At 36.6% G+C, this 27,875-nt stretch overlaps 2 protein-coding genes across 13 annotated transcripts in view; one reads left to right on the plus strand and one right to left on the minus strand.

The window, feature by feature from the left end:
• THAP6 (THAP domain containing 6) overlaps nucleotides 1-4,065 on the minus strand; it is a 52,883-nt gene extending 48,818 nt beyond the window's left edge. For 9 of the 11 annotated variants that reach the window (XR_014142986.1, XR_014142989.1, XR_014142988.1 and 6 more), the window contains exons 1-3: nucleotides 3,923-4,065; nucleotides 2,906-3,008; nucleotides 1,511-1,718 (exon numbers count right to left, since the gene is read on the minus strand). Coding sequence is in view for 3 of the 11 variants with exons in the window: in XM_006740296.3 (XP_006740359.1) it covers nucleotides 1,511-1,718; nucleotides 2,906-2,985 (288 nt within the window). In the remaining 8 variants the exon portion in view is untranslated. The remainder of the gene's footprint in view (nucleotides 1-1,510; nucleotides 1,719-2,905; nucleotides 3,009-3,922) is intronic. The other 2 variants (XM_031035595.2, XM_031035596.2) reach the window with 2 other exon arrangements.
• Nucleotides 4,026-27,875, plus strand: part of RCHY1 (ring finger and CHY zinc finger domain containing 1) — a 54,630-nt gene continuing 30,780 nt past the window's right edge. Inside the window, exons 1-9 of one of the 2 annotated variants that reach the window (XM_006740297.3) lie at nucleotides 4,028-4,242; nucleotides 9,440-9,559; nucleotides 9,798-9,913; nucleotides 19,834-19,912; nucleotides 21,847-21,891; nucleotides 22,684-22,742; nucleotides 22,831-22,857; nucleotides 24,198-24,318; nucleotides 25,805-26,478. In XM_006740297.3, the coding sequence (XP_006740360.1) occupies nucleotides 4,153-4,242; nucleotides 9,440-9,559; nucleotides 9,798-9,913; nucleotides 19,834-19,912; nucleotides 21,847-21,891; nucleotides 22,684-22,742; nucleotides 22,831-22,857; nucleotides 24,198-24,318; nucleotides 25,805-25,933 (786 nt within the window). In that variant the 5' untranslated portion in view covers nucleotides 4,028-4,152 and the 3' untranslated portion in view covers nucleotides 25,934-26,478. Of the gene's footprint in view, nucleotides 4,243-9,439; nucleotides 9,560-9,797; nucleotides 9,914-19,833; nucleotides 19,913-21,846; nucleotides 21,892-22,683; nucleotides 22,743-22,830; nucleotides 22,858-24,197; nucleotides 24,319-25,804; nucleotides 26,479-27,875 lie in introns of those variants that run through there. The other variant, XM_081812278.1, reaches the window with a different exon arrangement.

The raw sequence follows: 27,875 nt of genomic DNA on the forward strand, positions 1-27,875 counted from the left end.
GGAGTCCAACACACGGCTCGATCTCACAACCCTGAGATCATGACCTGAGCATAAATCAGGAGTTGGGTGGGGGGGAATCGGAGGGGGGAGATGAACCATGAGACTATGGACTCCAAGAAAGAAACTGAGGGTTTTAGAGGGGAGGGGGGTGGGGGGATGGGTTAGCCCGGTGATGGGTATTAAGGAGGGCACGTATTGCATGGAGAACTGGGTGTTATATGCAAACAATGAATCATGGAACACTACTAATCATAAACTAATGATGTACTATATGGTGACTAACATAGCATCATAAAATAAAATAAAATTAAAAAATATGTATATAATTGACATGAAACGTATAAGTTTAAGGTGTACAGTGTGATGATTTGACATGTTTATACTGTAAATGATTACCACAATAAACTTAGTTAACACATTAAAAAAAAAAGAAAAAAAAAAGAAATCAAGAGTTGGATGCTTAACCAACTGAGCCCCTAGGTGCCCCAAGCCTATTTTATAATGAAGTATTGATGTCTCATGCGATTTATTGAATATTGTACTGAAACTGAAAAACAGACTGGTTGTATGGGTACAGAATAGTTGTTAGTGTATTGGTTGTTTATCCTTGTGACCACGTGGCTGCAGCTCATTCCCACTGCCTAGCACCATAGGAGTATGGTATTGCATCCTGCGTATCACTAGCCCAGAAAAAGATGAAAATTAAAAATTCAAAGTATGGTTTCTGTTGAATGCATATTGCTTTTGCACTATCATAAAGTTGAAAAGTCGTAAGTCAAAGACCTTCTATACTTCCCTTATTTTCAGCTGTTGGGAAGGAGGTACCTTTCAGTGGAAGTTCATTACTGTTGTTCTGGGAACCCACAGGCTCTCCCTGAATTTTCTACACTGGAATCAGTTACTCTATGGTTACTAGAAACACTTTACCGTATATTAAGAGAGATACTAAAGGCAAGGCAGTCAATCTATAACACTAATACCACTGAGAAAAAACACAAAATTCAATTAGATTTTACTTATACAATCCTTTTCTTTTTCTCACCTTTTCTCTCCTTTCATTCTCCTGTTCTCATCTGTTTTGTTTTTCTTCCTTTTAGTTCTACCTAGGCTTTAAGCTTGAATGTATGTAGCTCTAAAGTATGCTTTGGTCCTGTTAGTGGCTCTGCTCTTGACTTTTGCTCCAGTATGAGGAGGACTGGCAACTTGGAACTTCAGTTCAACCCTCTTATTTTCCTCCATTGTTTAGATACAAATCCTGAGTTATGTTAACTCCTAAAGTCAGTCTCCTTCAACAAATCTTAGTAACATACAAATATTTCTGAGTGGTTACTGGTAAAATACTCCTACTACATATTACGAAAGCTGAAGCAGTAGCTTACAAATACAAAAACTCAAAAAATGGATTTCAGAGGAATAAGCAAACAATAAAATGTTAGCCTGAGTGGTAAAGGTTCTTCAACAGTACCATAAAAAATGAGTAATGATGGTAAGCACTGTCTCATAAACAAACCTGAAAGTGAGATGGGGAATCAAAGATAGAAGGTATGACTCCAGGTTTCAGTTTAATATTTGGAGCACTTCTGTCAAAATCTGTCTTCTTAAAGTGCCTTGAACACAACACGTCTCCTTTTTTAGGCTCCCAAATGCCTGCAGCATTCACATCAAGTCTTTTCATTGCTAATACCCATTTTCTTTTGACGTTTTCATCTGTGGGGAATCTAGAAAAAAAATACAAAAAGTATTTTAAAATTGAACACTATTGATAGATACTTGAATTAAGGCTGGACTAAACTGGTTCATTGATGAGTTTGTTATTACTCTTGGGAAATGGAATATTCAGGAAGCCATCATGAAGCATGCTTTCAGAACTTTCAGTTTTAATAGATTTTTCTACCAATCATGCTGCAGAAATACAGCCCTCATGTCAATTTTCTTCATATTATAAAGAAGAAAAGTTTCAATGGATATTATAGGAAGACCCACAACTGGAGATTTTTCTTCATCTATACGTGATAATATCACTTCGGCCTTTTCCTACATGAAGCGATATCCAGAATTTATCCCAGATGACCTTGTACTTTCATTCTTCTGTCAGCATCAGAAAGTTGTTTAGTAGAGCATTTAATACACAACAGGCCTATAAATGCTTAGTGAATGAGGCAAAGAACTGCTGCAGAGTTTGAAGTTCTAGAGATAAGAACTATTTTGAGAGATCTGGAAACCAATAACCGTATCTTTTCAATTTTCCAAGCTGATTCAAATCTTTTTTGGAAAAGGTAGGGTACACGTACTCATTTTTTGTTTCCTCATACGTAGCAAAGTAGTTAACAGATCTTTCTCTAGCACGTAGCACAGTGCCTGGCGCAAAAGCAGCAAAATAAACCTTTAGCAAATGAATAATTATTAAATCTTATTACTCCTTTCCTTTGCTGTCAGAAGAATGGCTAAAATAGAAAATTTGGAACATCTTGATTTATTGGTAATACTGCTAAAGAACCCTTGGTCTGAGCTTGTAATTTATATTTTTTTCTCTACAACATAAGTTTGATCTATTTCTAAATAGAAAGGACAGGACATATTTGGGCAAAGATCCTTTCTTGCTTCAGGTTGTAAACTCCATGTAAACAAAACTGAATTTCTTTGAAGGTATGTTAAAATGCAAAGTAATAATATTAGCAAAAATGAGCTTGATATTTTTGTTTACTAGCCTCTGATACCTTGGCAGGTATCTTAAACTTTTAAACTAAATTATAAAAATGTAAATTATCACTGTCACTTCAAATTGAGCTAAAAAAGCTATTTACAGATTTGGGAACTAAAGATCAAAACTGAAGATTTAAGTGGAACTGTCTTTGGCTTTTTATAACAGTCAGAAGTACTTGGCTTAACTACGGCAAAATCTTACACATGAAATGTCAGTCCTTTTAACTTGGAATTTGGCAAACAGCGGGAAGCACATCCAATGGCCGAGCAACATTTCACCATGATTTTAGCAACTCATAACAGAACTGAAAGAAAATTAAAACGGTAAGAGTTAGTAACTTCAAAGCTAAGGGCAACATATTTACTTTTCCCAGCATGTTTTTAGATACTGTGAAACCATGCTAGAAAGCCAAAGGCAAATATTTTCTTCAACACCGGCAGCTTTAAAAATTTTCCAGGGGCTTGGCTCTTTATAAGGCAAATCGTATTTCACTACGCATTCTGACGTGTCTGAGTCAATCCTGCAGTCTTGTACATTTCCCTTCCGCGGCTTCTTACATGTAGGCACCGTGCCACAAGGCCTTTGCATACTAACTTCTACTCATCTTTTAGCTACGTGTTGCTTCCCAGGGAAACCTTCCTTGACACTCAGATTCAATCAGATCCCATCTAGCATTAGCTCTCATAGAACACACACTTCTACCTAGCACTTCTCAAAGTTGTAATCTTATTTCAGTGATTCTCTGATTAATGTCTTTCTCCCTTACTAGTGTGGGAGTTCCAAGAGGGCATGGTGGGGCTTGTGTTTTTTCTCGCTTTTTGTCCCCATGCTTAACTGATGACTGGCACATAGTAAACGTCAATGCATATTTGGAAGGAATGAAGAACGAGTAAAAGCAGCAGCTCGAACGGTCGGCGAGGACCCTGGCGCCTAGGAGCTGCAGGAGCAGCGCGCGCAGGTAGCCGGCTCAGAGCCCAGGGGCCCGCGGAGCTCCGCCCCTTTCTCGAGGCTCCGGGCCGCCGCAGGGAGAAAAGGAGGGGCCGCCCTGTCACAGGTGCGGATGCGGCCGGAGAGCGTCCCTTCCTCGGGGTGAGGGGGCCCACCGGGCGTCTCCGCGCCGCTAAGGTCCACCTCGCCCCGAACCACGCCCAGAGTTTGGGCCAGTAGCGATGGGGGTGGGGGTGGGGCGGGGAGGAGAAGCAACCTAAGAGTTATTACCGTTAGCAGCGAAGTCAGCGACTAACGTCGAACACAGAGATTGCATTTCCCTTCACTTCCGCCCCGTAGCCCCGGGAACCGGAAATCCGGCTGCCCCGGGTCACGTGCTCAGCCGCCATATCAGCTCGGCTGACTGCTGTGGCCGGGAGGGGGTGTTCTAGTGACGCTACTCTGGGCGAGGTTTTCATTCTGGGGGAAGGGTCCGTGGAGTTTGTGGGGAGGTGGAGGAGATGGCGGCTTCGGCGTGGGAAGATGGCGCCCGCGGCCAAAAGCAAGGGCGGCGGGGCTGCGAGCACTATGACAGAGGATGTCTCCTGAAGGTGACGACTTCAATGGGCTCTTCCTTTACAGGCTTCCGCCGGGCCGGGCGGGGGCGGAGTGGGCAAGGCGGTTAGGTTTGGGCTTAAGTTAGAGGCTAAGCCGTTTGGTCAGGGTACCTTCTCCATCTCGAATTGGGTTCCTGCCGTGGAGAACGTTTTGGCAAGGCCACCACAGGCCCCACCTTTTCTCCTGCTTAACACTTTGTAAGCAAAGCTCTCTGCTTGGGAAGGGCCTGGGCGTGCACATCAGTCACTTTATCAATGGGTTTATTTAGTCTTTTGCTACTATCAGTAGACTGAGGCAGCCCCGGGCCTGAGCTGGCTTTTCGCCAGGGTGACTTCCAGGTGTGTGGTGAAATAATGGAAGAGGGATAAGTAAGTGGAGAATCGGAATACGAATTCAGCTCCTGTAGTAACTTACAGCTTGCCAGCTTCATTTTAGAGTCAGCGAATATGCCTAAGCCTGCCAAGAAAATGTTTCTGTGAAATAGAAAGACAGCCGTGTAATTGCCATTAAATAGATTATGTGTAGGAAAGTGCCCAGTATGCATATGTTATTTTTGTTGTTTACTTTGAGGAAAATTGCTAGTCAATCTAGAACTTTTAAAATTGGCACCCGTTCAATTAAAGTTGCCTGATTTTTGTTGTTGCTGCTGCAAAAAGCAGTTTAAAGATTTTACTTAGAAAGTTTGAGCTTTGGCGTCCCACAGCCCTGCCCCCAAATCTAGCTCTGACCCTTGATAGATCCGTGCTTTTGAGCAAGTGCTCCATTTATAAAATAGAGGTGATAGAAGTTCCTGTTTCATTAAAAAAAAAAAAAAAGTATGAGGCTTGAAAGGACAATTTAGAGCCTTCTTGTAGGCCAGGCTTGGTGAACATTCCTTCGGTGCACTGGGTGAAGCTCTCTCAAAGTTAGTTGTTCACCAAGTGTTGTGTAAGCAAATTGAATGCTATCCTTCTGATTCCATTTCCACGGATATGTACTGTTACTCTTTGTAACTTGATGACTAGAACTGAATTCAGCATGTTGGCCCTTTCCCCCAAGAAACCACATAAATATGTCTGTGTTTCATAGCGCTGAGATGCTTGACCCTGAGTATCAAATACTTTTTTGCCTTCCCCCTCCTTCTTCCTGAAATACCAGAAGCCAAGTGAAGAATTTTGAGGAGGAAGTAATCAACTAAATCAAATGCTGCTGTTTGGCTAAGATAAGAACTGAAAATTGACTTTTAAATTTGGTGAGGAGGTCACTTGTGATCTTGACAAGAGAAGTTTCAGTGGAGAGATTGGGACAGAGCCTGATTGGAGTGGATTTGAGAGAATGAGAATAGTGAAACTGGAAATAGCCTTCATAGACAATTCTTGGAGTTATGTTGTGAAAGAGAGCAAAAAAAAAAGAGTCTGTGGTTGCTGAGCGATGTGGGATCATGAGATTTTTTTCCCTTTAAAATGGGAGGTATTGCAGCATGTTTGCATATTGGAAATGACCCAGTGAAGTGAAAACATTTTATTTATTTATTTGTCAGAGAGAGAGTGTGAGTGCACAAGCAGCGGGAGCTGCAGGCAGAGGGAGAAGCAGGCTCCCTGCTCAGCAAGGAGCCGGATGTGGGGCTTGATCCCAGGACCCTGGGATCATGACCTGAGCTGAAGGCAGATGCTTAACTGACTGAGCCACCCAGGCATCCCATGAAGTGATAACATTTTTTATAATGCAGGAGGGAAAGGAAAAACTGTAGGAGCATTTACTGCTCTTGAATAATCAAAGATGGGATCCAGTGCACAAGTGGAGCAGTTGGCCTTAGAGAAAAACATAAGAGAAGGGAAGACCAAGTATTAGGTACATTTGCAAGTAGGTTGATAGAGTTTGTGAGAAAATGTTTTGATTATTTCTATTTTTTTTTTTAAGATTTTATTTATTTGACAGACAGTGAGAGAAGGAACACAAGCAGGGGGAGTGGGAGAGGGAGAAGCAGGCTCCCTGCTCCCGCTGAGCAGGGAGCCTGATGTGGGGCTCGATCCTAGGACCCAGGGATCTTGATCTGAGCCGAAGGCAGACGCTTAATGACTGAGCCACCCAGGCGCCCCTCTTTGATTATTTCTATTTTAATAATCAAGATTATGAGCGGAGTGTAAGGGTGGAGGAAAAGGTTTAAAGGTTTAAAGAGAGAATATGTGAAGTAATGTGAAATAATCATCTAGATTTTAGGTCCTAGACTGTAGAAGAGTGAGGGAATCGACTAGGGAAATGAATAAAAACCCACTTTTTATTAGTAATCATGACTTAGAAGTGAGACCAGTGTGTTTTTCTTCAGCTATATCTGGATATTCCTTATATAGGAGAAAATTGGATTTAACCAGATTTGGGGTTTTGGTTAGGAGAGTATGTAGAGGGAGAGAGAAGGAAGGAACTAGAGTATGTGCAAGGGAAACATTGAAGTGAGTTGGAAAGAGGAGGTAGTGGTTAGAGAATTTCATGCTTGAAATTATGATATAAACAGGATTCAGTTCTTGTTTTAGAGCAGTGGTTCTCAAAGTGTGGTGAATGGACCCCCTTGGTGATTCCTGAGGCCCTTTCGGGGGATCCTTGGAGTCAAAACTACTTTCTGATACTAAGATGTTGTCTTTTTCAGTGTGTGCAAAAGCAGTTATTAAAACTGCTGGCATCTGACCTGTACTACACCTATAGTTTTTTTTAAAAAAAAGTCTCACTTAAGAATGTCATTGATAAAATTAAAGCAATAAAATACTAATTTTATAAAATCTCAACTCTTGAATACGTGTCTTTTTACATGTTGGATGAAATGGGATGTTTTCGTCAAGCACTTTTGCATACTAAAATTAAACGGTCATTGTGAGGAAAGTTCTTATGCAGTTGGATTGTGAACTGAACTAGTTTCTCGTATAACAGTTTTTCTTGAAATCTGATTATTCAGACTTGTGTATTTGGTGGACACTTTCTTGAAAAGTGAACTGTTGAAAAGAAACTGTCATTACAAGGAAAACAATCGACAGTGGTAAATTCAAGCTTTCACATAAAAATTAGAATTTTGAGGGGCGCCTGAGTGGCTCAGTCGTTAAGCGTCTGCCTTAGGCTCAGGTCATGAACTCAGGGTCCTGGGATCGAGCCCCACATCGGGCTCCCTGCTCGACAGGAGGCCTGCTTCTCCCTCTCCCACTCCCCCCTGCTTGTGTTCCCTCTCTCGCTGTGTCTCTCTCTGTCAAATAAATAAAATCTTTAAAAAAAAAATTAGAATTTTGAAACACTTATATAAGCCTCTGTGAGCTTAAAAGGGTCCCAGTACCTAAAGACTTTGCTGATGAGATCGGTAGTGATGTTAACAAATAGGATTTTTTTATATTGCTTGTAAAATGTGTGAACATTTGGAAGAGGTATAGAACTCAGTGAACTGATATTTTCCAAATGACTAATGTGTGGGTAAAAGATTGATTCAAAGTACAAGATAGAGCAATGGATTTTGATGTAACAGAGGGAGAAAGTTCACCGATACAATTTCAGAGCCCATGTTACAACTAGAGTTGTTGAGTTTTGGTGTAGTATCAGAGAAGAGTATCCATAATTCTCTGTAAAGTCTATTAAAATACTCCTCCTTTTTCCAACTATGTATTTGTGGGAGTACAGAGTTTCTTCATATACTTCAACTAAACTGATTGAATACAGAATTTGAAGCAGAAATGAGAATCCAGCTATTTTGGGGGAAACTAGTTATTTTTCATTAAAATATGTCATTTACGTTAACATGTAATGGGTTCGTTACTGTTATTTTTAAAAGAAGTAATATTTTTAAAAACTTACAGTTTTATTTTATAGTATGGTGTCAGTAGAGATAATTCACATAATCAAAAGCTCTTTGAGATCCTCAACAATTTTTAAGAGTGTAAAGGGGTCCTGAGACCAAAACATTTGAGAACTACTGTTCTGTGGTATGACTGTGAGAATATGTGGCTGAGGAGGGTTGGAGGACAAGACCATTGGAAGAAAGAAAGTCAAGGAATTGAGAGTTCAGAGTTCAGAGTATCCATCATGATGGATGTGCAGATCACTAAGATTTAGGACAAGAGTAGTATTGGGAGAGAAAGGGTACCAGTTGAGCATTAAAATCTTTAAGGAATGAGCTGTGTTGTGGTAAATCATCAGAAATTTTCAGAAATGAGTGGATCTGGAAGGTCACAGTATACTGGAAAGTACTGGGTTAACTTACTGGCTTGGAAACTTCTTGATGTACTAGGTAGGATAAGGCTAAGTTACTAAGGGTAACAGAAAAGCCAACAGTAATGTGGGTTAAAGAATTAAGAGTTTATTTTTTCCCACCTAACAATTTCAAGGTGAATTACCCAGTTTGGTGATGAGGCTGACCCACATGATCACTCCAGGGACAAGTTTTTCCCATTGTATTATTTTGCCGTGTTTTAGGGAATTCAGTCATCAGCTGGGTTGCTGCCATGTCCAGGTTTCGTCTGATGGAAAGGGGAAAGGGAGTGTGGAGGAGGAGGCATGCCCAGTTTCTTAATACTCAGGCCCAGGAGTGGCACTGATTTCTTCTGAACTTAGTCACAATTGAGGTAATTTTGGTAAGAACTTAGTCATTTGGCCACAGCTGAAATCAAAGAAGGCTGGGAACTGTAGTATAGCTGGGCAATCATGTGTCCAGGAAGGAGAGAGAAGATTTTGGTAGTCTGCCACTCTTGAAAACAAGGACTATCTCTTCTTACACTTATTGTATCCTCTAAAATATCAAGGATATAGTTGATGATTAATAAATACAAGTGAATTAAAATATAATCTTTATTATAGTTAATGTTTAAGTGTTGAAGTAGGTAAATGAATTTATCTGGAAATGTCTCAGAAGAAGTTGCCTGCCTGCCATTTAGGCTGAGGATGAGTTTAGGGTGTTGTGGGATTAGTTCTTCTGTCTGAGGATGTCCATTTTTCATAATTCTTTAGTCTTTAAGGACTAGATTATGTTCAGCTTGATAAAGACATAGATATTGTGGGGGAATAGTTAAAATATGCTAAGAAACAGTGAAAAGTTATGTTTAGGATCAGTTTACAAACTCATCCATTGGTTGTATTCTTTGACTTTGTTCCAGAAGGAGGAGGAAGAAAATTTTTTTTTGCATTGTAAACTTGTAAACTTGTTTTTCTCTTCTTATACCTCTTTTTCCCCCTGGGCATTAGGCACCTTGCTGTGACAAACTTTATACTTGTCGGTTGTGTCATGATAACAATGAAGATCATCAGCTAGATCGCTTTAAAGTAAAGGAAGTGCAGTGCATAAACTGTGAAAAAATTCAACACGTAAGATTTTATCACATTTCTATTTTCTTTTTAAAAAATGTTTGTTAAGGTGGTTTACAAAATTTAATCGAGTATTGCAAGTAAGACTTCTTTAACTCTAAGCAATATCTTTGATTTAAATGTTTAAAACCTTGTAAAAATCTGCATATATTGTAACATAAATTGTGGATATTCAAATAATAATACAAAATGTTTTGGTAAATTTAATCTAATTTTTAATTACATGTGTCTGTTTTAGGCCCAACAGACTTGCGAAGAATGTAGTACATTGTTTGGGGAATATTATTGCAGTATATGCCATCTCTTTGACAAAGACAAGAAGCAGTATCATTGTGAAAACTGTGGAATTTGTAGGTACTGTATGTAAAATGTTCTTTTCTAATTACTTTTAATTTACCTGGGCAATAATAGTTTTTAAAATCAACTTTGTTGGGATATAATTTGTATCTAATAAAATGCATTCATTTTAAGTGTCCAGTTTAGTGTGACAAATATATATAACTGTGTTACTACCAATCTGATCAAGATAAACATTTCCGTTATTCTAAAAAAAATTTTCATGCCTCTTTTGTAGTAATAATTTAATTAGCCCATCAGTTATTGTGTAGCTATTTAAAATTCTAACGTTTGGATATAAAATATGCTTTTGAAGTGTTTTGTTGGCAACTGAAGTGGAAAATTAAGGTGGACTTTTCTTTTTTAAAAATTAGTTTTTAAAAAAAATTCTCAAAGTATAGGCTGATTTTGTAAAAATTGGAAAAAGAAAGAATAAAAATAACCTACAGTCCAGTCTCTCACTGATAAGCTGTTCTCGACATGCCATATATAGGAATTTTTTTTTTCTAAAAATTCTGAAGTAATATATATTCAAAAGCACATATGTAACATGTTATAAAGTATACTAATACAGTAAGTCATTCAGTTCAAGAAATAGAATGTTACCAATACTGTTGAAGCTCCAAGTGTTCCACGTTAGTCTTTTCTCCTCTTTCCCATTGGAGATAACCAGTCTTGAATATTTTAAATCACTTTCTAGCTTTTCTGTAGTTTGTTTTTAAGGAAGGATAACAAACATTCCAAAAGATGCAGAAATCATAAACTATCTTATGAATTTACTTAGGAAAACATTCTTTTAATCACCACCCAGATCAAAGAGTGGAATGTTTATATCAATGTAGTAGCCTCTCTTATGCCCCCTTCAAGTCAATACACTAGTCCAAAGGTAACCACTCTCCTGAACTTTTGTGAATGGGATCATATAGTATATGCTTTTTTGTGTTTTTCTATATTTTGTGTTTTTATATATTTTAAGGCAATATCATTAGGTGTTTACATAGAATTGTTCTATATTCCTTTATGATTGACCCATTTATCATTATAAAATGTCTCTTTTTATCTTTAGCAATATTTCCTGTCTTAAGAGCTACTATATCTAGATCAGCTTTCATTTGATTAGTTTTTGCATGTGTATCTATCCCTTTTTTTTATTCCAAACATTCTGTATACTTATATTTAAGGCATTTATCTTGTAAGTAGAATATAGTTGATTTTTTTTAATGGAGTTTGATGAAAACTCTTGTCTTTTAATTAGCATATTTAGTCTACTTATTAATATAATTGTATAAATATACATATATAACTCTACAATGTACGATTTTCCAACTCAATCTACAATTTTAGTATTTTCTATTCCCTTAGTATTTGTCTATTTGTCCTTTTTTTCTCCTTGCTTGCCTTCTTTTGGATTAATCAGCAATTTTTCTATTTTGTTTTTATTCTCTATAAACTTGTTAGAGATACATTCTTCTATTATTCTCTTAGCAGTTATCTTAGAAATTATAACATACATCCTTGGTTTACTAGAGTAATGTATTTATTATTTCTGGGCAGTGCAAGAACCTTAACTAAGAGGATTTACATGCAATTGTTGTCATGTTTTTTAATCTGTATATTTTAAACTCTACAGACATTGTTTTGAACAGCCAATATTCTCTTAGATTTACCTACATATTTACCATTTCTGTTGCTCTTGCCTTTCTGCATTTCCTTTGTCTTCAGGATTATTTTCCTTCAGTTTCAAGAATTCTTTCCATTAAGAAGATGGCAGGAGGGGAAGAATGAAGGGGGGAAATTGGAGGGGGAGACGAACCATGAGAGACTATGGACTCTGAAAAACAAACTGAGTGTTCTAGAGGGGAGGAGAGTGGGGGGTTGGGTTAGCCTGGTGATGGGTATTAAAGAGGGCATGTTCTGCATGGAGCACTGGATGTTATGCACAAACAATGAATCATGGAACACTACATCAAAAACTAATGATGTATGGTGATTAACATAACATAATTAAAGAATTATTTTCATTATTTTAGTGAGGCTCTGCTGGTGACAAATTCTGTCAGTTTTTTGGTCTCTTTTGAAAATGTCTTTATTTGCCTTCATTTTTAAGATTTTTATCTTTTTTTAGGTATAGAAATACTTTTAGCATTTTAAAGATACTCTGGTGCCATGGTTTCTGTTTTAGAGTCACCTAACAGGATTATTATTGCTTCTTTGAAGATATTCTGTCTTTTATCCCTCTCTTGATGTTTTCAAGTCATTGGTTTTTAGCAGTTTTTCCATGATGTGTACAGGTTTGTGAAATACTTATCCAGCTTGCAGTTTGTAGAATTTCTTGAATCCGTGGCTTGATGTTTTCTGTCAGTTTTGAAATATTCTTGGCCAATATCTCTTCAGACAGTATTTTTGCTCCCGGCTTTTGCCTCTTCTGAGACTTTAGGTATAGACCTTTTCACTGTGTCCCATATGTCTCTTAAGTTTTTTTTTTTTCTGTATTTATCTTCCCCCCCCACCCCTTCATGCTTAAATTGCATAGTTCCTACTGATTTATCTTCCAGGTCTCTTGTACTGTGTTGAATCTTCTATTTAATCTATTGAGTTTTTCATTTTAGGTTTTTTTTTTTTTCTTCTTAAAATTATAGAGTTTACATTTAATCCTCCCCTACTCTCTGTACCTTCCATTTTTTAGGTGAAATTCTTCACCTTTTTTTTTTCCTTCAACATATTAATCACTGGTAATTTAAAGGCAGTGTCTGAGAAATCCACTATCTTGATTATCTGTGGGTCAGTTCTGATTTCTATATATTTTTTCCTTTGGTGTTTGGTTCTTTAGTCTTGCCTTTTGGCATGCTTCATATTTTTTTTTAGTTGGTTGTTGGACAAAATTGTATAAGCTCTGGATGCTAATTTTTTCCAAAGAGATTTTCTTTTGGCAAGCAGTTAATTAGAGACAGATCCCATTGATCCAATTAAAGATTGAGATGATTAGAGGCCAAGTTTCATTTATTAAGTCCTCTTCTATTTTGTTTTCCCTAACACTCAGGCTCCTAGTACATGGTTCCTCAGGGGGCTTGACTTAAAGCCAGGGGTGTTTACCAGGGCATCTCTTGTGGTGGGACCTGGCCTTCAGTTTTTTGCCTTCCTAGCAGAGAAATTGCCAGAGGGTTTACTTGGTTTCCTATCCTCTTACCTACTGCTTACTGCTTAGCTTCTTATAGAATAGTGTAGGGACTGCAAGTTCCCTAAGGAGGAAGAAGCAGGGAATGTTGGCTTTGCCTCAGGGTATTTCCCTTCTCTCTAGGGTATTGACCCTTTAAGCCCTTAGTTGTTCTTTACTGCTGTTAAATAGCTTGTTTGTTTTTTTTTTTAATCTAGCCTCTGTAGTTGTCAGTGGGAGCTTTGGTCCTATACAAGCTACTTTATCTTTGTGGAGTGGAAGTTTACAATACATGTTTAGGTTTGCTTATTTTTAAACTCATGTTCTATATATTTGTCTATTTTTTTTAACAGAACTTCGTTTCTAGGGTTCATCCTATTTGATTCATGAGCTCCAATTCATTTTCACTTTGTATTGAGTTATTTTTTATGTCAGTTCTGCACACAGTTTTTAATTACCACTATTATAACAAAGGAATCAATACATTTTATGTTTAATTTATTGACTTTCAAGTTGTTGAGACTGCAGAATAGACATTTCATCTTACCCTGTATATATTAAGCTTCATGAAATTAAGATGTTTTCAAATTTTTAAATTCCTCTACCTGGTAAATATTAAGCTTCGTGAGATCAAGGTATTTTCAGACTTTAAATTTGTATACCTGGGAGTGCCATGTATACAGTAGATACTTAGTAATGTGTAGGTTGTGTATCTTTAGCACCATGTTTTTGGTGTTATGATTTCCGTCTGTATATGAAGAAAATTTGTCATCAACATTTAACATCTATTTTTAAATCCTTTTACAAATAACAATATTTTTTATTTATATAATTTATATATTTATTGTGAATGACAGAAGAATAAAGGCAGTGAAAAACAACTTCATTAGAAATTTTAATAAGAATTTAAATGTTGCAAATCTAAATTTTGATTCCACATTTTTCTAGTTCTAAAGGGATATGTACGACATTTGACAATATCCTTTGAATGTCTGGCACATGTCCATCTTGTTAATAACTGATTCCAGGTTTTAGATACAATTCTAGTAGGTTCTAGCTTGTAATTAATTTACAGTCCTGTAAATTTATTCAGTTCCTGCACTCATACCATCAAAATATAATATTGATTCCAGATCTCAAATACATCACTAATAGATTCTGGCTTATCATTACTTCTGTCTATGCATTGTCAAATTCAATGTTTTTGAAACCTTTGAGCGCTCATAATTGTATTTAAAGGTGACTTTTTAGTTTCAATATAACAAAATATTTTTTATTTTTAGATTTATAAACACCTTATTTAGGATGATCAATCCTGTAAATTTTTTCAATTTTTACATCATCTGTTTTCTTCAAGATACTTTTTTTTTTTTTAAGATTTTTATTTATTTGAGAGGGAGAGTGAGCAAGAGAGAGAGCACAAGTGGGAGGAGGGGCAAAGGGAGAGGGAGAAGCAGATTCCTTGCTGAGCTGGGAGCCCGATGAGGGGCTTGATCCCAGGACCCCGGTACCATGACCTGAGCTGAAGGCAGGCGCTTAACGGACTGAGCCACCCACATGCCCCTCTTCCACATACTTTATACACATACTTCCCTTTCAACATTTCTCCATTTAGGAGCCATACCAAGTAAATTTTGGTGTATAAACATCATAAAAGATGGAAGAATGCTGTTAGATCCTTTGAGCAAAATGGGATGGTCTGGTTTCATGTAACAAAATACTGTGAATTGAAGTCCCTCCTATTAAATAACTAGGTGAGGAATCCATTTTTTTTTTCCTTAGAAATACATTGTTCAGGGGCACCTGGGTGGCTCAGTTGGTTGAACATCCAACTCTTGATTTTGGCTCAGGTCATGATCTCAGGGTCAGGAGATCGAGTCCTGCGTCAGGCTCCATGCTCAGCGGGAGTCTGCTGGTTATTCTCTCTCTCCCTCTCCCTCTGCACCTCCCCCCACACTCGCTTGCTCTCTCGCTCAAATAAAAATAAGTAAATCTTAAAAAAAATACATTGTTCATTCATTTTCTTGTGGGGCCATTCATCTAGGGTATGTGTTATAGACATGATTATGATCACTTCAGGTAGGTATTTTAGGTAGCATTATGTCTATTGTCATTGTTCAAAAATCTTTGGAATGTCTTTTTACAGTTCTTCAGAGTGCCTATGGCACACTGAAAATTCACTCCCCTTGGGGATTTTCAGAGGTATTCATTTTTATTTTTTTAAAACTTGCTAAGAGATGTTGGGAGTAGGGGTGCCTGGGTGGCTCATTTGGTTAAGCATCCACCTCTTTTTTTTTTTTTTTTTTTTTTTAAGATTTTATTTATTTGACAGCGAGGGAGCACAAGCAGGGGGAGCAGTAGAGGGAGAGGGAGAAGCAGGCTCCCTGCCAAGCAGGGAGCCCGATGTGGGGCTCGATTTCAGGACCCTGGGATCATGACCTGAGCCGAAGGCAGACGCTCAACAATCTGAGCCACCCAGGCACCCCAGGCATCCACCTCTTGATTTCAGCTCAGGGCTGTGAGATCAAGCCTTGAGTCAGTCTCCATGCTGGGTGTGGAGCTGTCTTAAGATTCTCTCTCTCCCTCTGCCACTCTCCAGTTCCCCCTCCCACTCCAAAAAAGAAAAAGACATTGGGAGCAAAATCTTTCATTAAATAAGATTGGCAAATACTGTGTTTAGTCAGAAAATGACATGGCCAGGGGCGCCTGGGTGGCTCAGTCGGTTAAGCCGCTGCCTTTGGCTCAGGGCATGATCCTGGGGTCTTGGGATTGAGCCCCACATCCGGCTTCCTGCTCAGCAGAGAGCCTGCTTCTCCCTTTCCCTCTGCCTGCCACTCTACCTACTTGTGTTCTCTCTCTCTCTCAAATAAAATCTTAAAAAAAAAAAAAAAAGAAATGACATGGCCATCAGATAATGACAATTTTTTTAAACAATAAAAATATCAAAAGAGTTAAAGTTAAAAAATGTTTTTGCAATAGCAGTGTTGTTGGAAACTCTTTACCCTGTCATGATGACATTTTAAAAAATCATTTGAATGCATGAATTATTTTATTTTTGCTAAAATATCAGTCTTCTTATTTTGTAGTTGAACCTTCTTTGATACTCTTTTACAGTGAGTCCTTTTTTGGATATTAAAGACAGGTTTTTTGTCTTAACTATATTATGAAACTTAGTTATTGCTTTTAGTCCATTAAACATCTGCAAGGTAAAGGTGATCAGATTTCTCCTACTGGTGCTTGGTACTTAAAACACCTCTAAGCTTGACTCTGGTCTCTGGGCTTGAAAATTGTTATCTTTAGGCAATAATCACTATAAGGAAATCAGTGCTTCTTAACAGAGTTTAGTAATATGTTATTCCTGATTTTATATTTTAAAATAGCTCCATGATAGTTAGATAATCTTTTGACTATGATAGTAAGTCTCTCCAAGTGTGATGTGCCCTAAAGATAGGGTTTCAGTTTTTCTTTAATTAGAGGCAGACAGTGTTCAGGCAGACACTGAATTTTTTGGCAGTGGGTGCATATATCCTTACTGAAATGTACTGGAATGAGCTTTTTTCTTTTTTTTTAAATGGGGAAATATAATTTCTTATTGTTATAAAATAAGCACCAGGATACTTATGAGAGTATGATATGGCAGATGTGGTTTTGGTGTTCTGATTTCTGATCTTAAGAAATGTTTCAGCCCTTTGTATAATTCCATTTTTAGATTATCCCAAGGAAGTTGAGATATGTACCAAGAATTATGTGTAGAATATATCGTGTTATGTCTTGTACCGATATAACAAAAATATAATAATGAAAAATGAGAACCAGCCTGTATCTTGGAAGATTGTTAAATTTACAAACCCATATTAAAAGTAAGTTCTTAAATAATATTTAGGGATTGAGAGAATGATTGGTACAAAATGTCTGTCAGGATATCATACATACCAAAATAGTAGCAGTAGTTACCCATGAGTGGTGGGATCATGATTAAATTTGGTATTTGTTGGTGTATTTGTTGGTTCATGTTCTTCTGGGTTTTACACTTTTTTTTTTTTTTAAAGGTCTTATTTGAGAGAGAGAGAGAGAGAGCACGCATGCCGCACGAGTGGTGGGAAGGGAGAAGCAGACTCTTCTCTGAGCAGGGAGCCCCATGTGGGGCTTGATCCCAGGATTCTGGGATCATCGCCTGAGCTGAAGGCAGACACTTAACTGAGTCACCCTGGTGCCCTGGTTTTACACATTTTAAATAATGAATGAGTATTACTTTTAAAATTGAAAAAGTTATATAAATTTGTAACTACAGTGGGGAAATAAAACATCTGATAAAATAATACTTTAAGGAAGGATGTGTTTTCACATTTCTGCAGGTTATTAAATAAGCATCAGACAAATCTTTGTTATGTATTGAGCACGACTGGATAGAAGGCATGATTCTGGTTCTTAAATTTATATTCTGTTTGTGAAAGAATAGGCTTAAAAAGCAGTCATTACTATAGTGTTTGTCAGATTATACGGATTAGAGTGGTCTTAATTTTAGGAAAGTTTGAGTAAAGTTTTAACAGAGATAGGCCAAGGCTGAATAGATCAGAATGGTCCCGGGTGTAAAATAACCAAGCCTGAGAGAAGGCAGTAAAAGAACGGAGTGAGGGACAGTGGAGGTGGAGGTAGAGACTGGAATTGAGGATGGAAGTAAAGAGGATGTATCATTAGAGTAGTGAATTTTAAATTGAAGCGAATCTAGTGAGTCCTGCCACCATTAAAAAAAATACTAAAAAATAGATAAATACATGGTAAGGATAAGTATTGTTATGTGGAACTTTTATTAGCATTTTGAGTATGTGTATATATGTGTGAGAGGGGAAGGGAGAACTGGGTTAGGATGTAAAAGGATTTACTGTGCATTGGGGTGAAGTTTGAGAGCTGCAGAGCCTGCCAGATCACCTCTAACTGTGACTTCCAAGTACTGATGCCAAATTGACTGATTTGTTTAAACAGCATCTCCTGGTAATGAATTGTTCTAGCTTTTGTATGTTAGAAACATCTTTATTTTGCTTTCATTTTTGAAAGATATTTTGTTGGATACAGAATTCTAAGCTGACAGTTTTTTCTTTCAATACTTTAAAGATGTTCCTCTACTGTATTCTGTACAATATATTATGCATTGTTTGCAGTAAGGAGTCTGGTGTCATCCTTATCTTTGTTCCTCTGTACAGGCCTTTTTTTTTTTTTCTGGTTGCTTTTAAGATTTTATCTTTGGTTTTGAGCAGTTTGATTATGATGTTCCATGATAGGGTTTTTTTCATATTGCTTGTGTTTAGGGTTTGTTGAGCTTTCCTTTTTAAGGGCATGACACAAAATTTTCACTATCTCTTTTCTTCACAACTTCCAGAGAAGTTGCAGATAGTCTTTATTCAGGACACCCTTGTGCCTAGCTAAGTGTTTTGTTGTGGTGAAAGAAAGGAATAATAAAAATTTGGGAACAACTAGCTATCTTGTCTTTATCATGCATAATACATTTGAAATGGATGAAAGAAAAATATAAAAATTAAAAATCATAAGTATTAGAGGTATACATATATTTATAACCTATAGGTTTCAAAAGTCTTTCCTAAACAAGAGGCAGAAGCATAAGCCATAAAGGAAAATATCAGTGGCTTTTAGTACATAGGAATTAAAATGGCTGTATGACAAAATATATAAATCAAGAAAGATGTGACATACCAGGATATGGTAAATATACAAATGAAAAAGATTAATATTCAGGATATATAAACAGTTGTTTTAAAATGGTAAAAGATACCCTAGAGTGAACAGAGCATACATGAACAATCCACAGTAGAAATCCATATAGTTCATAAACATTAAAATATATCTCCTGTCTCATAACCTGAGCAATGCAAATTAAAATGACGCCTTTTATTTGTCTATCATCTAGGTAACCAGTGTTCACTACGGTGTGGGGAACATAGGTGTTGTCACACATTGTTAGTGGGAGCATAATTTAGTATTGTCTTTTTGGAGGTCAGTTTGTCAGTATCAAAACCAGTGATGTGTAATACCCTCTGATCCCATAGTTTCAGTTTTAGGCATCTTATAAAAATTATCAACAGATGGGCTAAGTGATGTCTGTATAAGCATATTGATTGATTGATTTTATTTTTATTTGTCAGAGAGAGAGAGTGTGCACAAGCAGGGGCAGAGGGAGAGGGAGAAGCAGGCTCCCCGCTGAGCAGGGAGCCCGATGCGGGACTCAGTCCCAGGACCCTGGGATCATGACCTGAGCTGAAGGCAGACGCGTAACTGACTGAACCACCCAGGCGTCCCTGTATAAGCATATTTATTTTATATCATTGTATTAACTCAAGGTAGTAAATTATATATGGGAATACTTTTAAAAATTATGATCTGTCCATACCATGTAATATTATGTAATTATGAAGAAGAATGAAGTGGTTCTATATAGACAGAATAATCTTCAGGATATGTTGTTCAGTGAAAAAAAGTCACAGAACAGGATATATAGAAAGAATCCATTTATGTAAAAAATAAAACCCAAAGGGTGTGTGTGTGTGTATGTGTTGTGTATATACTTTTATAGAAAAAACGTGGATAGATACCATTCTGTTCATAGTGCTTACATTTGGGGAGTGGATATTGGGGAGGTGGGGGTTTACCCCATGTTAGTCATTGTGATTTGAACTAACTTTACAGTGAAACTAAACTTAACATAAAAATGAGTAAATTGCCATTGTAGTAAAAATGAACCTAATTTTTTGGCTTTCACATATATTTTTAGGATTGGTCCAAAGGAAGACTTTTTCCATTGTTTGAAATGTAACTTATGCCTAGCTATGAATCTCCAAGGAAAGCACAAGGTATATAATTAAGTTTGCATAATTTAAGAAGTATTAATACTGTTTGAAAACCAGCTTAAATCCTAATATGTTTGGAAGCATGCTAATTTTCAGATATTACCAAGTACAACTATGTTGCTTTTTATTTTTGAGCATTATTAAGTAGGTGTTCTAAGACCTATGCCTCAGAATATCTGATCTACAATTCTTTTTCTTCTGTATAGTGTATATGAACACTTTTTTTTTTTTTAAGATTTAAAGAGCACACAAGCAGGGGGAGGGGTAAAAGGAGGCGGAGAATTTCAAGTAGACTCTATGCTGAGCACAGGGCTTGACATGGGGCTCGATGTGGGGCTTGATGCCAGGACCCTGAGATCATGACCTGAGCCGAAATCACGAGTTGGCTGCTTAACTGACTGAGCCACCCAGGTGCCCCATAGGGTGTAAGAATCCTTACATCAGTTATTAGCATAATGTTGACAACTTCTAAGTAGGTTTATGGATTCATCTCATTGGTACTGGTTTTAAGAATAACTAAAAATGAGGGGTGCCTGGGTGGCTCAGTCAGTTAAGCATCTGCCTTTGGCTCAGGTCAGGAGCCCCGCATGGGGCTCCTTGCTCATTGGGGAGCCTGCTTCTCCCTCTCCTGCCGCTCCCCCTGCTTGTGCTCTCTCGCTCTCTGTCAAATAAATAAATAAGAAATCATAAAAAAAAAGAATAACTAAAATAGCATAATAAAGAAGCAATAGCAATGTAACAGCACTTCAAGAAAATTCAGAAAATATTTTTATATTTCCTTTCATAGTTAGAAATATTTTAAATTTTGGATCTATTAATTATAACATGATACCAGGCCCTTTAAAATTATTTTTCATTATTTAGAAAAAATCTAAAAAACATCAGAGATTAGAGAGAGTAATGAGGATTTTTTCAGTTAAATTTTTTATTTTAATTTGATATAGGTAACATTAATGAGGATTTTTAAATAGATGCTGGCCTAAAATAGTCAAGTGTTAAGAGAAATTGAATAATGAGCATTTGGGATATGGTGACAAGGTAGAAGGGAAAAAGAATGGGGCTGAGTAAAGATGACTCTTAAGGTTTTTAGCCCTTGCTTTAAGTACTTGATTAATGGACGGTGAATTTGCTGGAATTAAAAGATTCAGTTTGGTTTTATAGGCTTGAGTTTGGGGGGTGATAGCTGTGTGGTCTTTCAAAAACTATATGCACATTTTCTCTTATGGTATCTTTGTCAGTTATTTTTTTATTGTCTGTATTTTAGTAAATGGTCCTATCATATACTCAGGTGCTCACTTAAAAAACCTGGGCATCATTTATGGCTTGGTGCTTCCCCTTACCTTCCCGCATTTAATCACCCTGTCTTATCAAGTTAAGAGCTCTGGCACTGGAGGCAGCCTATTGGAGCTCAAATGCAGTTTCACTGCATTTGAAGTTATTGAGCTTCTCTAGGCCTCAAATACCTCATCTGTAAAATGGGGTAATAATTGTACCTGCATTTATAGTTGTGGGACCTGATTGAGCTAATGCAGGTAATGTACTTAATATATGGCATGTAGTAAACTTCAGTAACATGAACCGTTATCATTGTCGATATCCTTAAGTAGCTTTGGAACAAAACACATATAAGCTGAAAAGATTCCAAACGTTATTACCTCTGCATCTTTGGTAAATCTCGATTCACTGATTTTCCTTACTTGTAAAATGAAGATAATTTCTTGAGTAATTTCATTGTTTCAAGTAATGTGCAAAGCCTGAAATAGTTGTGTGAGTTAACTGTTCAGTTCCTATCTGACATATAAGAGACATGTGTTAATGTTAATTATTATCTTTAGTAAGTTAGCATCATTGTTTTCGTTATCATTGGTTTTTATTAATATGTACTGTCATTTCCATCTAGTTAAGCTTTTAGTAACTTGAGTTTCTCTTTTAAACAGTGTATTGAAAATGTTTCCCGGCAGAATTGTCCAATATGTTTGGAGGTAAGCTTAAAATGTTATTTGCTTTGGAAATATTCCCTCTCTCTCTCTCTCTCTTTTTTTTTTTTTAATTACAATCCATTTATTCTCCAGAAAACCTGAGGACATCTAAAGAGAGAGAACTAATATTTTCTTAGCAAAAGTCATGTTGAAATTGCAATAAAGGGGTGCCTGGCTGGCTCAGTCTGTGGAGATGCAAGTCTTGATATCAGGGTCGTGAGTTTAAGCCCCATGTTGGGCGTGGAGCCTACTTAAAATATTAAAATAAATTCGGGAGTAGCAAATTTGTGAGGCGTTACTAACTTTAAAACATATTTCATCTTTTGAGATTAAATTTTTTAAAAATTTAAATTCAATTAACATATAATGTATTATTTGTTTCAGGGGTACAGGTCTGTGATTCATCTTACATAATACCCCGTGCTCATTACATCACATACCCTCCCCAATGATCATCACCCAGTTACCCCGTCCCTCCACCCTTCTCCCCTCCAGTTTGTTTCCTGTGATTGAAGAGTCTCTTACGGTTTGTCTCCCTCTCTGGTTTCGTCTTGTTTCATTTTTTCTTCTCTTCCCCTATGATCCTCTGCCTTGTTTCTCAAATTCCACATATCCGTGAGATCATATGATAATTGTCTTTCTCTGATTGATTATTTCACTTAGCATAATACCCTCTAGTTCCATCCACATCGTTGCAAATGGCAAGATTTCATTTTTTTGGAAATATTCCCTCTTGAATTTAAAGTACTTGGATGTTTATATTCATGCAAACACTAACATTTATTTCCTTTATAGGACATTCACACATCCCGTGTTGTTGCTCATGTCTTGCCATGTGGACATCTTTTACATAGGTAAAGTAATTCTTTTTTCCTCAGAAGTGTTTGAAAATAGTGGAGATGCTTTTTGCTTTACTAAAATAGTGTCATATATTTTTTTCAGAACGTGTTATGAAGAAATGTTGAAAGAGTGAGTGTTTGATGGGATTTTTAGAAGTTATAATTGTAAGATGTCTGATTTTTTTTTTTTTTTTTTGGCGTGGGGATGTGGAAGTGGGCTAACATTGCTGATACATCTTATTGGCATGGCAGATATTTATCTTGAGATGGGTAGGGTAAATGAATAGTGTTAAATTGGGCAGAGCGTCTTGTGGATATAGGACTGCATCTTTGTCCCCATGCTTATATTATGCCTAATTTCATCCCACAACTCACAAGAGCTACCTCTTCTTTTCTGGCTGTGCTTACCAGGGGTGCAGGCTCTGCCAAAGGCAATCCATAGCACTGTAAAAATGCTGAGGCATGTTGCTCAAAATTCTGTTAAAGCATTATATTGGCCCGGGATAATCATCTGCAAAGAAAGCTGGTAACAAGATTATCTAAAGCAGAGACTTTATTGTGGGGGAAGGATGTTAAAATGAAATGAAAATAGGAGAGAAGAGACTGTGTAAATGTATTTTGGTCCTGCAAATTCGTAAGTAGAACTTTTAATTTAAGAGCCAGATAGAAGGGAATTCTTCAGAATTTTTAGAAAGAAAATGATACAATCTGAATTGCCTGAATATATTAAGAAATTGAGGTTATTTAGCTAAAAAAAGGAGCTGAACAGGTGTTTTTTTTTAATTAATTTTATTTTATTATGTTAGTCACCATACATTACATCATTAGTTTTTGATGTAGTGTTCCATGATGAACAGGTTTTTAAAATATATTAAATATAGGGGTGCCTGGCTCACTCAGTTGGAAGAACATGTGACTCTTGGCCTTGGGTTGTGAGTTTGAGCCCCATGTTGGGTGTGAGATTACTTAAAATAAAAAACTTCATATAAGGGGTGCCTGGGTGGCTCAGTCGTTAAGCGTCTGCCTTCAGCTCAGGTCATGATCCCAGGGTCCTGGGATCGAGTCCCACATTGGGCTCCTGGCTTGCCGGAAAGCCTGCTTCTCCCTCTCCCACTTCCCCTGCTTGTGTTCCTGCTCTTGCTATCTCTCTCTGTCAAATAAATAAATAAAATCTTTAAAAAAAAACTTCATATAAAAAATATATTAAATACATTCTACGAAGAATACGAATTCCTTCCCACTTTAGAGAACTGAGGAAAAAGAAGAAGGTGTAAAAAATACCATAGGTTACAGGATTTAATTAGAAACTATAGTGTAAAAGTTCCCAGGTTTGTAACAGGTCATCTTGAAATACAGAATAATGCTCTGTTTTGGATGGTTTATGTACCAGTTAGCATGCATCATCTTGTATACCTGAGTTGATCCACTCCTTGTTTAATGTTTGGAAAATAACCTTTCTATCTCTTCTAGAGGCTACAGGTGTCCATTATGTATGCACTCTGCTTTAGATATGACTCGGTACTGGAGACAGCTGGATGATGAGGTAGCACAGACTCCTATGCCATCAGAGTATCAGAACATGACTGTGGATGTGAGTATAATTCGTGCTTAGAACTTTTTAGGTTCCTGGTTGATGTTCTTGTTTATTTTTGCCTTTTTGCTCAAATCTGTCTAAAAAATACTGCTTTGGCATAGACACCAATGTGATGATTAATGGAAAGGACTAAAAATTGATTTTAGTTACTTTGAATTCAGGACCAGACCAAAAAAATACTAAGAATACCTTTATGCAATTCTTCCCAACACTAGATGGCAGGCAAAAACTTTATTCTGAATTATTTACACCTTTCTCGTCAGAGCCAGTCAGTAATGGAACTGAGTGGAGGTGAATTACTGGTCTGATGTTTTATTTTAATTATGTTTTATTTGTAATTATTTTAAATTTTATTTCAGGCATACGTATTTGTTGATTTGATGATTAAAAAACATTTGTTTTTTTAATGTTCATTACCCTTTTTATTCATGTGGATAATTGAATTGCTAGTAAGGTCAATGAAGGATCACTTTTAGAATACTAATTGATAATTATGTGATGTTTTATTATAGGCTTCAGTGTGCTATGTTCCATCTAGATAATTTTTTCAAATAACAGCTTTATTGAGATAAAATTTATATGCCATGTAACTTGTCCATTTAAAGTGTACAGTTTAGTGCTATTTAGTATATTTTTGGAGTTGTGCAGACATCACCACCATCAGTTTTAGGATATTTTTATTGGCCCCAAAAGAAATCCCATACGCATTAGCAGCCATTCCCCAATCCCCTAGCTCTAGGCAATCACTAATCTTTCTACATTCAGATTGTATTCTTAATTTTCCAGATTATAATTTTGAGCAAATTCGGAAGTTTTCTATTTATTATGGGTATGACTTCTAAAGCTAATGCTTTTCTCACATAGTAATGCATTGATTTATTTTCAGGTTAACCCCTTTTTTATTTTTCGGGATCTCAGTACTAGAAGAGATTAATTCCCAAGTGACATCTAATTGTCATTTTGGGGATATGCCAAAAGCTTCTTTTTATTAAATTAGGAACTACTTTTTTGGACTTTGATTCATTCCTGAGGCATTAAGAACTTAGTATATTAAACTTAAAGAATAAGCAAAAATATTAAAATTATGTAAAGATTTGTTTTATTAACTAAGATAATTTGCAGGTGTCAAGGAAAAATAAATCATGTATGTTATTTTGAATTCTAAGTATAGGTGTCAATCAGATTATGCCTATGTTAGATTTTATGCTCAGTACTATTTATACTATTTGGGAACAGTCTTAAAATAAGACTTCTTGACTCAAATCTATACTTTCATCTTCTAAATTCAAAGTTACCTTAATAGTCTCTCAGAGTTTTCAGAAAACAAATAAAAGGCATTTCTATTTAGGGAAATGTTTAGACTTAGCTATATGTGTTTCAGTTCTTCGGTATGATTTTTGAGGAATTGTTTTGAGCAGACAATGCCATTTTCCATCTATAAGGTTTAATATACTTAATTTGAATTCATCTCTTCACTTTTCAGATTCTCTGCAATGATTGCAATGGGCGATCTACAGTCCAGTTCCATATATTAGGCATGAAATGTAATATTTGTGAATCCTACAATACTGCTCAAGCTGGAGGATGTAGAATTTCACTAGATCAGCAATGACCAGTGTATACTACACTGGCAAACAGCATTTTCTGATCTAGAAAAAGGCTATCTTTAGTATTCTGTTGTTATAATGTGTCCGAAACTATGCATTAGAGTTGATGTGTTTTGTACTAGTGTCACAACATAAAATCATATTACATGTACTTAAGGATTCAGGGTCTCTTTATAGAATTATCATAGCTTTATATTGGACGAAAGCCACTGTGCTTGTGTTTTGATTGGAAATTCCTTTAGTGTCAGTTGTTTGGAAGCCAATGACGTTTGCCACTGAAATTCACATCCATAGAAGTATATTATAACTTCCTTGGGACTTTGCTTTAAGTGACACTATGCACGAAGAGTTCATTTCTAGTTCTTGATAGAACTGCACTTATTTCTCAGTATTCTTGACTTTTTAAGGGCTGTGCTATAATGAGAATATGTTCTGTCTTACTGTTGAAATCTTACTACACATACTTTAGAATTTTCTAAGACAGTCCTTTGGATCCTGTAAATGTGAATTTTGATGTAATAACTGTTAATAAAATTATATTGAAACAGTGTTTTATGGGAAGTTTTTTTCAGGGTTATCTATTTTTGGCTCAACTTGGGCAATATAGTCATGTATTTCTCTATAAATACGAATAAGCATACATGTATATGTGTGCATATGTATTTCTATAGAAAACCTCTCTTTTTTTTTCTTTTGAAGTATTCTTCCGTTAGGGTAGTTGGGGAAAAAAAATAATAGAACTCTTCCAAGCCTTAAGAAAAACAACACTGAAAATAATTTTGGTTTGGTTTCCCAAAGTTATTTCTTCAAGGAATAATTCATTCATTCGGTCAGCAAGTATTTACTGAGCAACTACTATGTGCTGGGTAAGGTTCTAGATGGCTATGGAGACAACAGTGAACAATATAGACAAAAGTCCCTGCCCTCATGGTGTTGCCTCATTCCTCATATGCCTCATGACTAGCCTTTTCCTTGCCTTTTTTATGCATGAAGTGGTTGTCTTTGGTGTAAATGGGTGGATTCTTTCTTTCCGAAGTGCTTGAGAGTAGGTATGGATGAGTGAAAGGGGCATGGAATATTCCTGGTAAGATCTCTGATTTTATAATACTTTTTTGGGCTCATGTAATGGAATTAAATATACCTCTTAATTCAGGAACAAAATACACAAAAATGCTTTGATGATCGTACAGCTTTTACAGTAGTATTCCAGTCTCCAACTTAGCCTGTTTTATAAAGAGCTTTAGGTTAGGAAGTAAAATGTGTACATATCAGTTGATGGGTATTTATTGAACACCAGTTTTGTAATTTTGAGCTAGTTGAGTCCCCTGCAAATAAAGTTTGTCTTAAAACTAGAAATCCTAACATTTCTGGTACATTTATTTCTTCTGTTGAAGTTTGTTTACCTGGATAAAGGCAGTAGTATTGATTTCCAGTTTTGGGCCCAGATCTTTATTCTCTTCTGCCTTCCTGTCTTCTGTCTTCTACTCTTCTTGTGTTCTCTCCCTGTGTCGGTTTCCTTGGCCCAGGCAGAGCAGCAGTGCTGATGTGTTCTCATGCCAGGTGTTACCGGTCCGTATACAGATAAGGAAAGACTAATTTTCCAGATGTACTACTTTTTAGTTCTGTTATCTCACCATGTTAAACTAATTTAAATCCTGTTGCTTTTAATCACAGAATCATTGGATCTTGAGTAGGAGTGAGTGTATAAAAGTAACCAAGCTTCATGTTTTGAGCATCTGCTATGTGCCAGGCTTATGCATTAGTATTGATCATCATAATTCTGTAGGGTAAGTGTTGTCTTCAATTTATAGATGAGAAAGCTGAGGTTCAGAGGTTAAATGACCTGCTTGAGTAAATGATCGTTATTAAATGTTGGGAACTGGGAATCAGATTAGGTCTGTGACCCCAAACACCCTGTAGCACCCTGCCTTTCACTCAGACTTCCAT

This window comes from Leptonychotes weddellii, chromosome 2, assembly GCF_054177405.1.
Source record: "Leptonychotes weddellii isolate Sample4059 chromosome 2, ASM5417740v2, whole genome shotgun sequence".
NCBI classification, from domain to species: domain Eukaryota; kingdom Metazoa; phylum Chordata; class Mammalia; order Carnivora; family Phocidae; genus Leptonychotes; species Leptonychotes weddellii.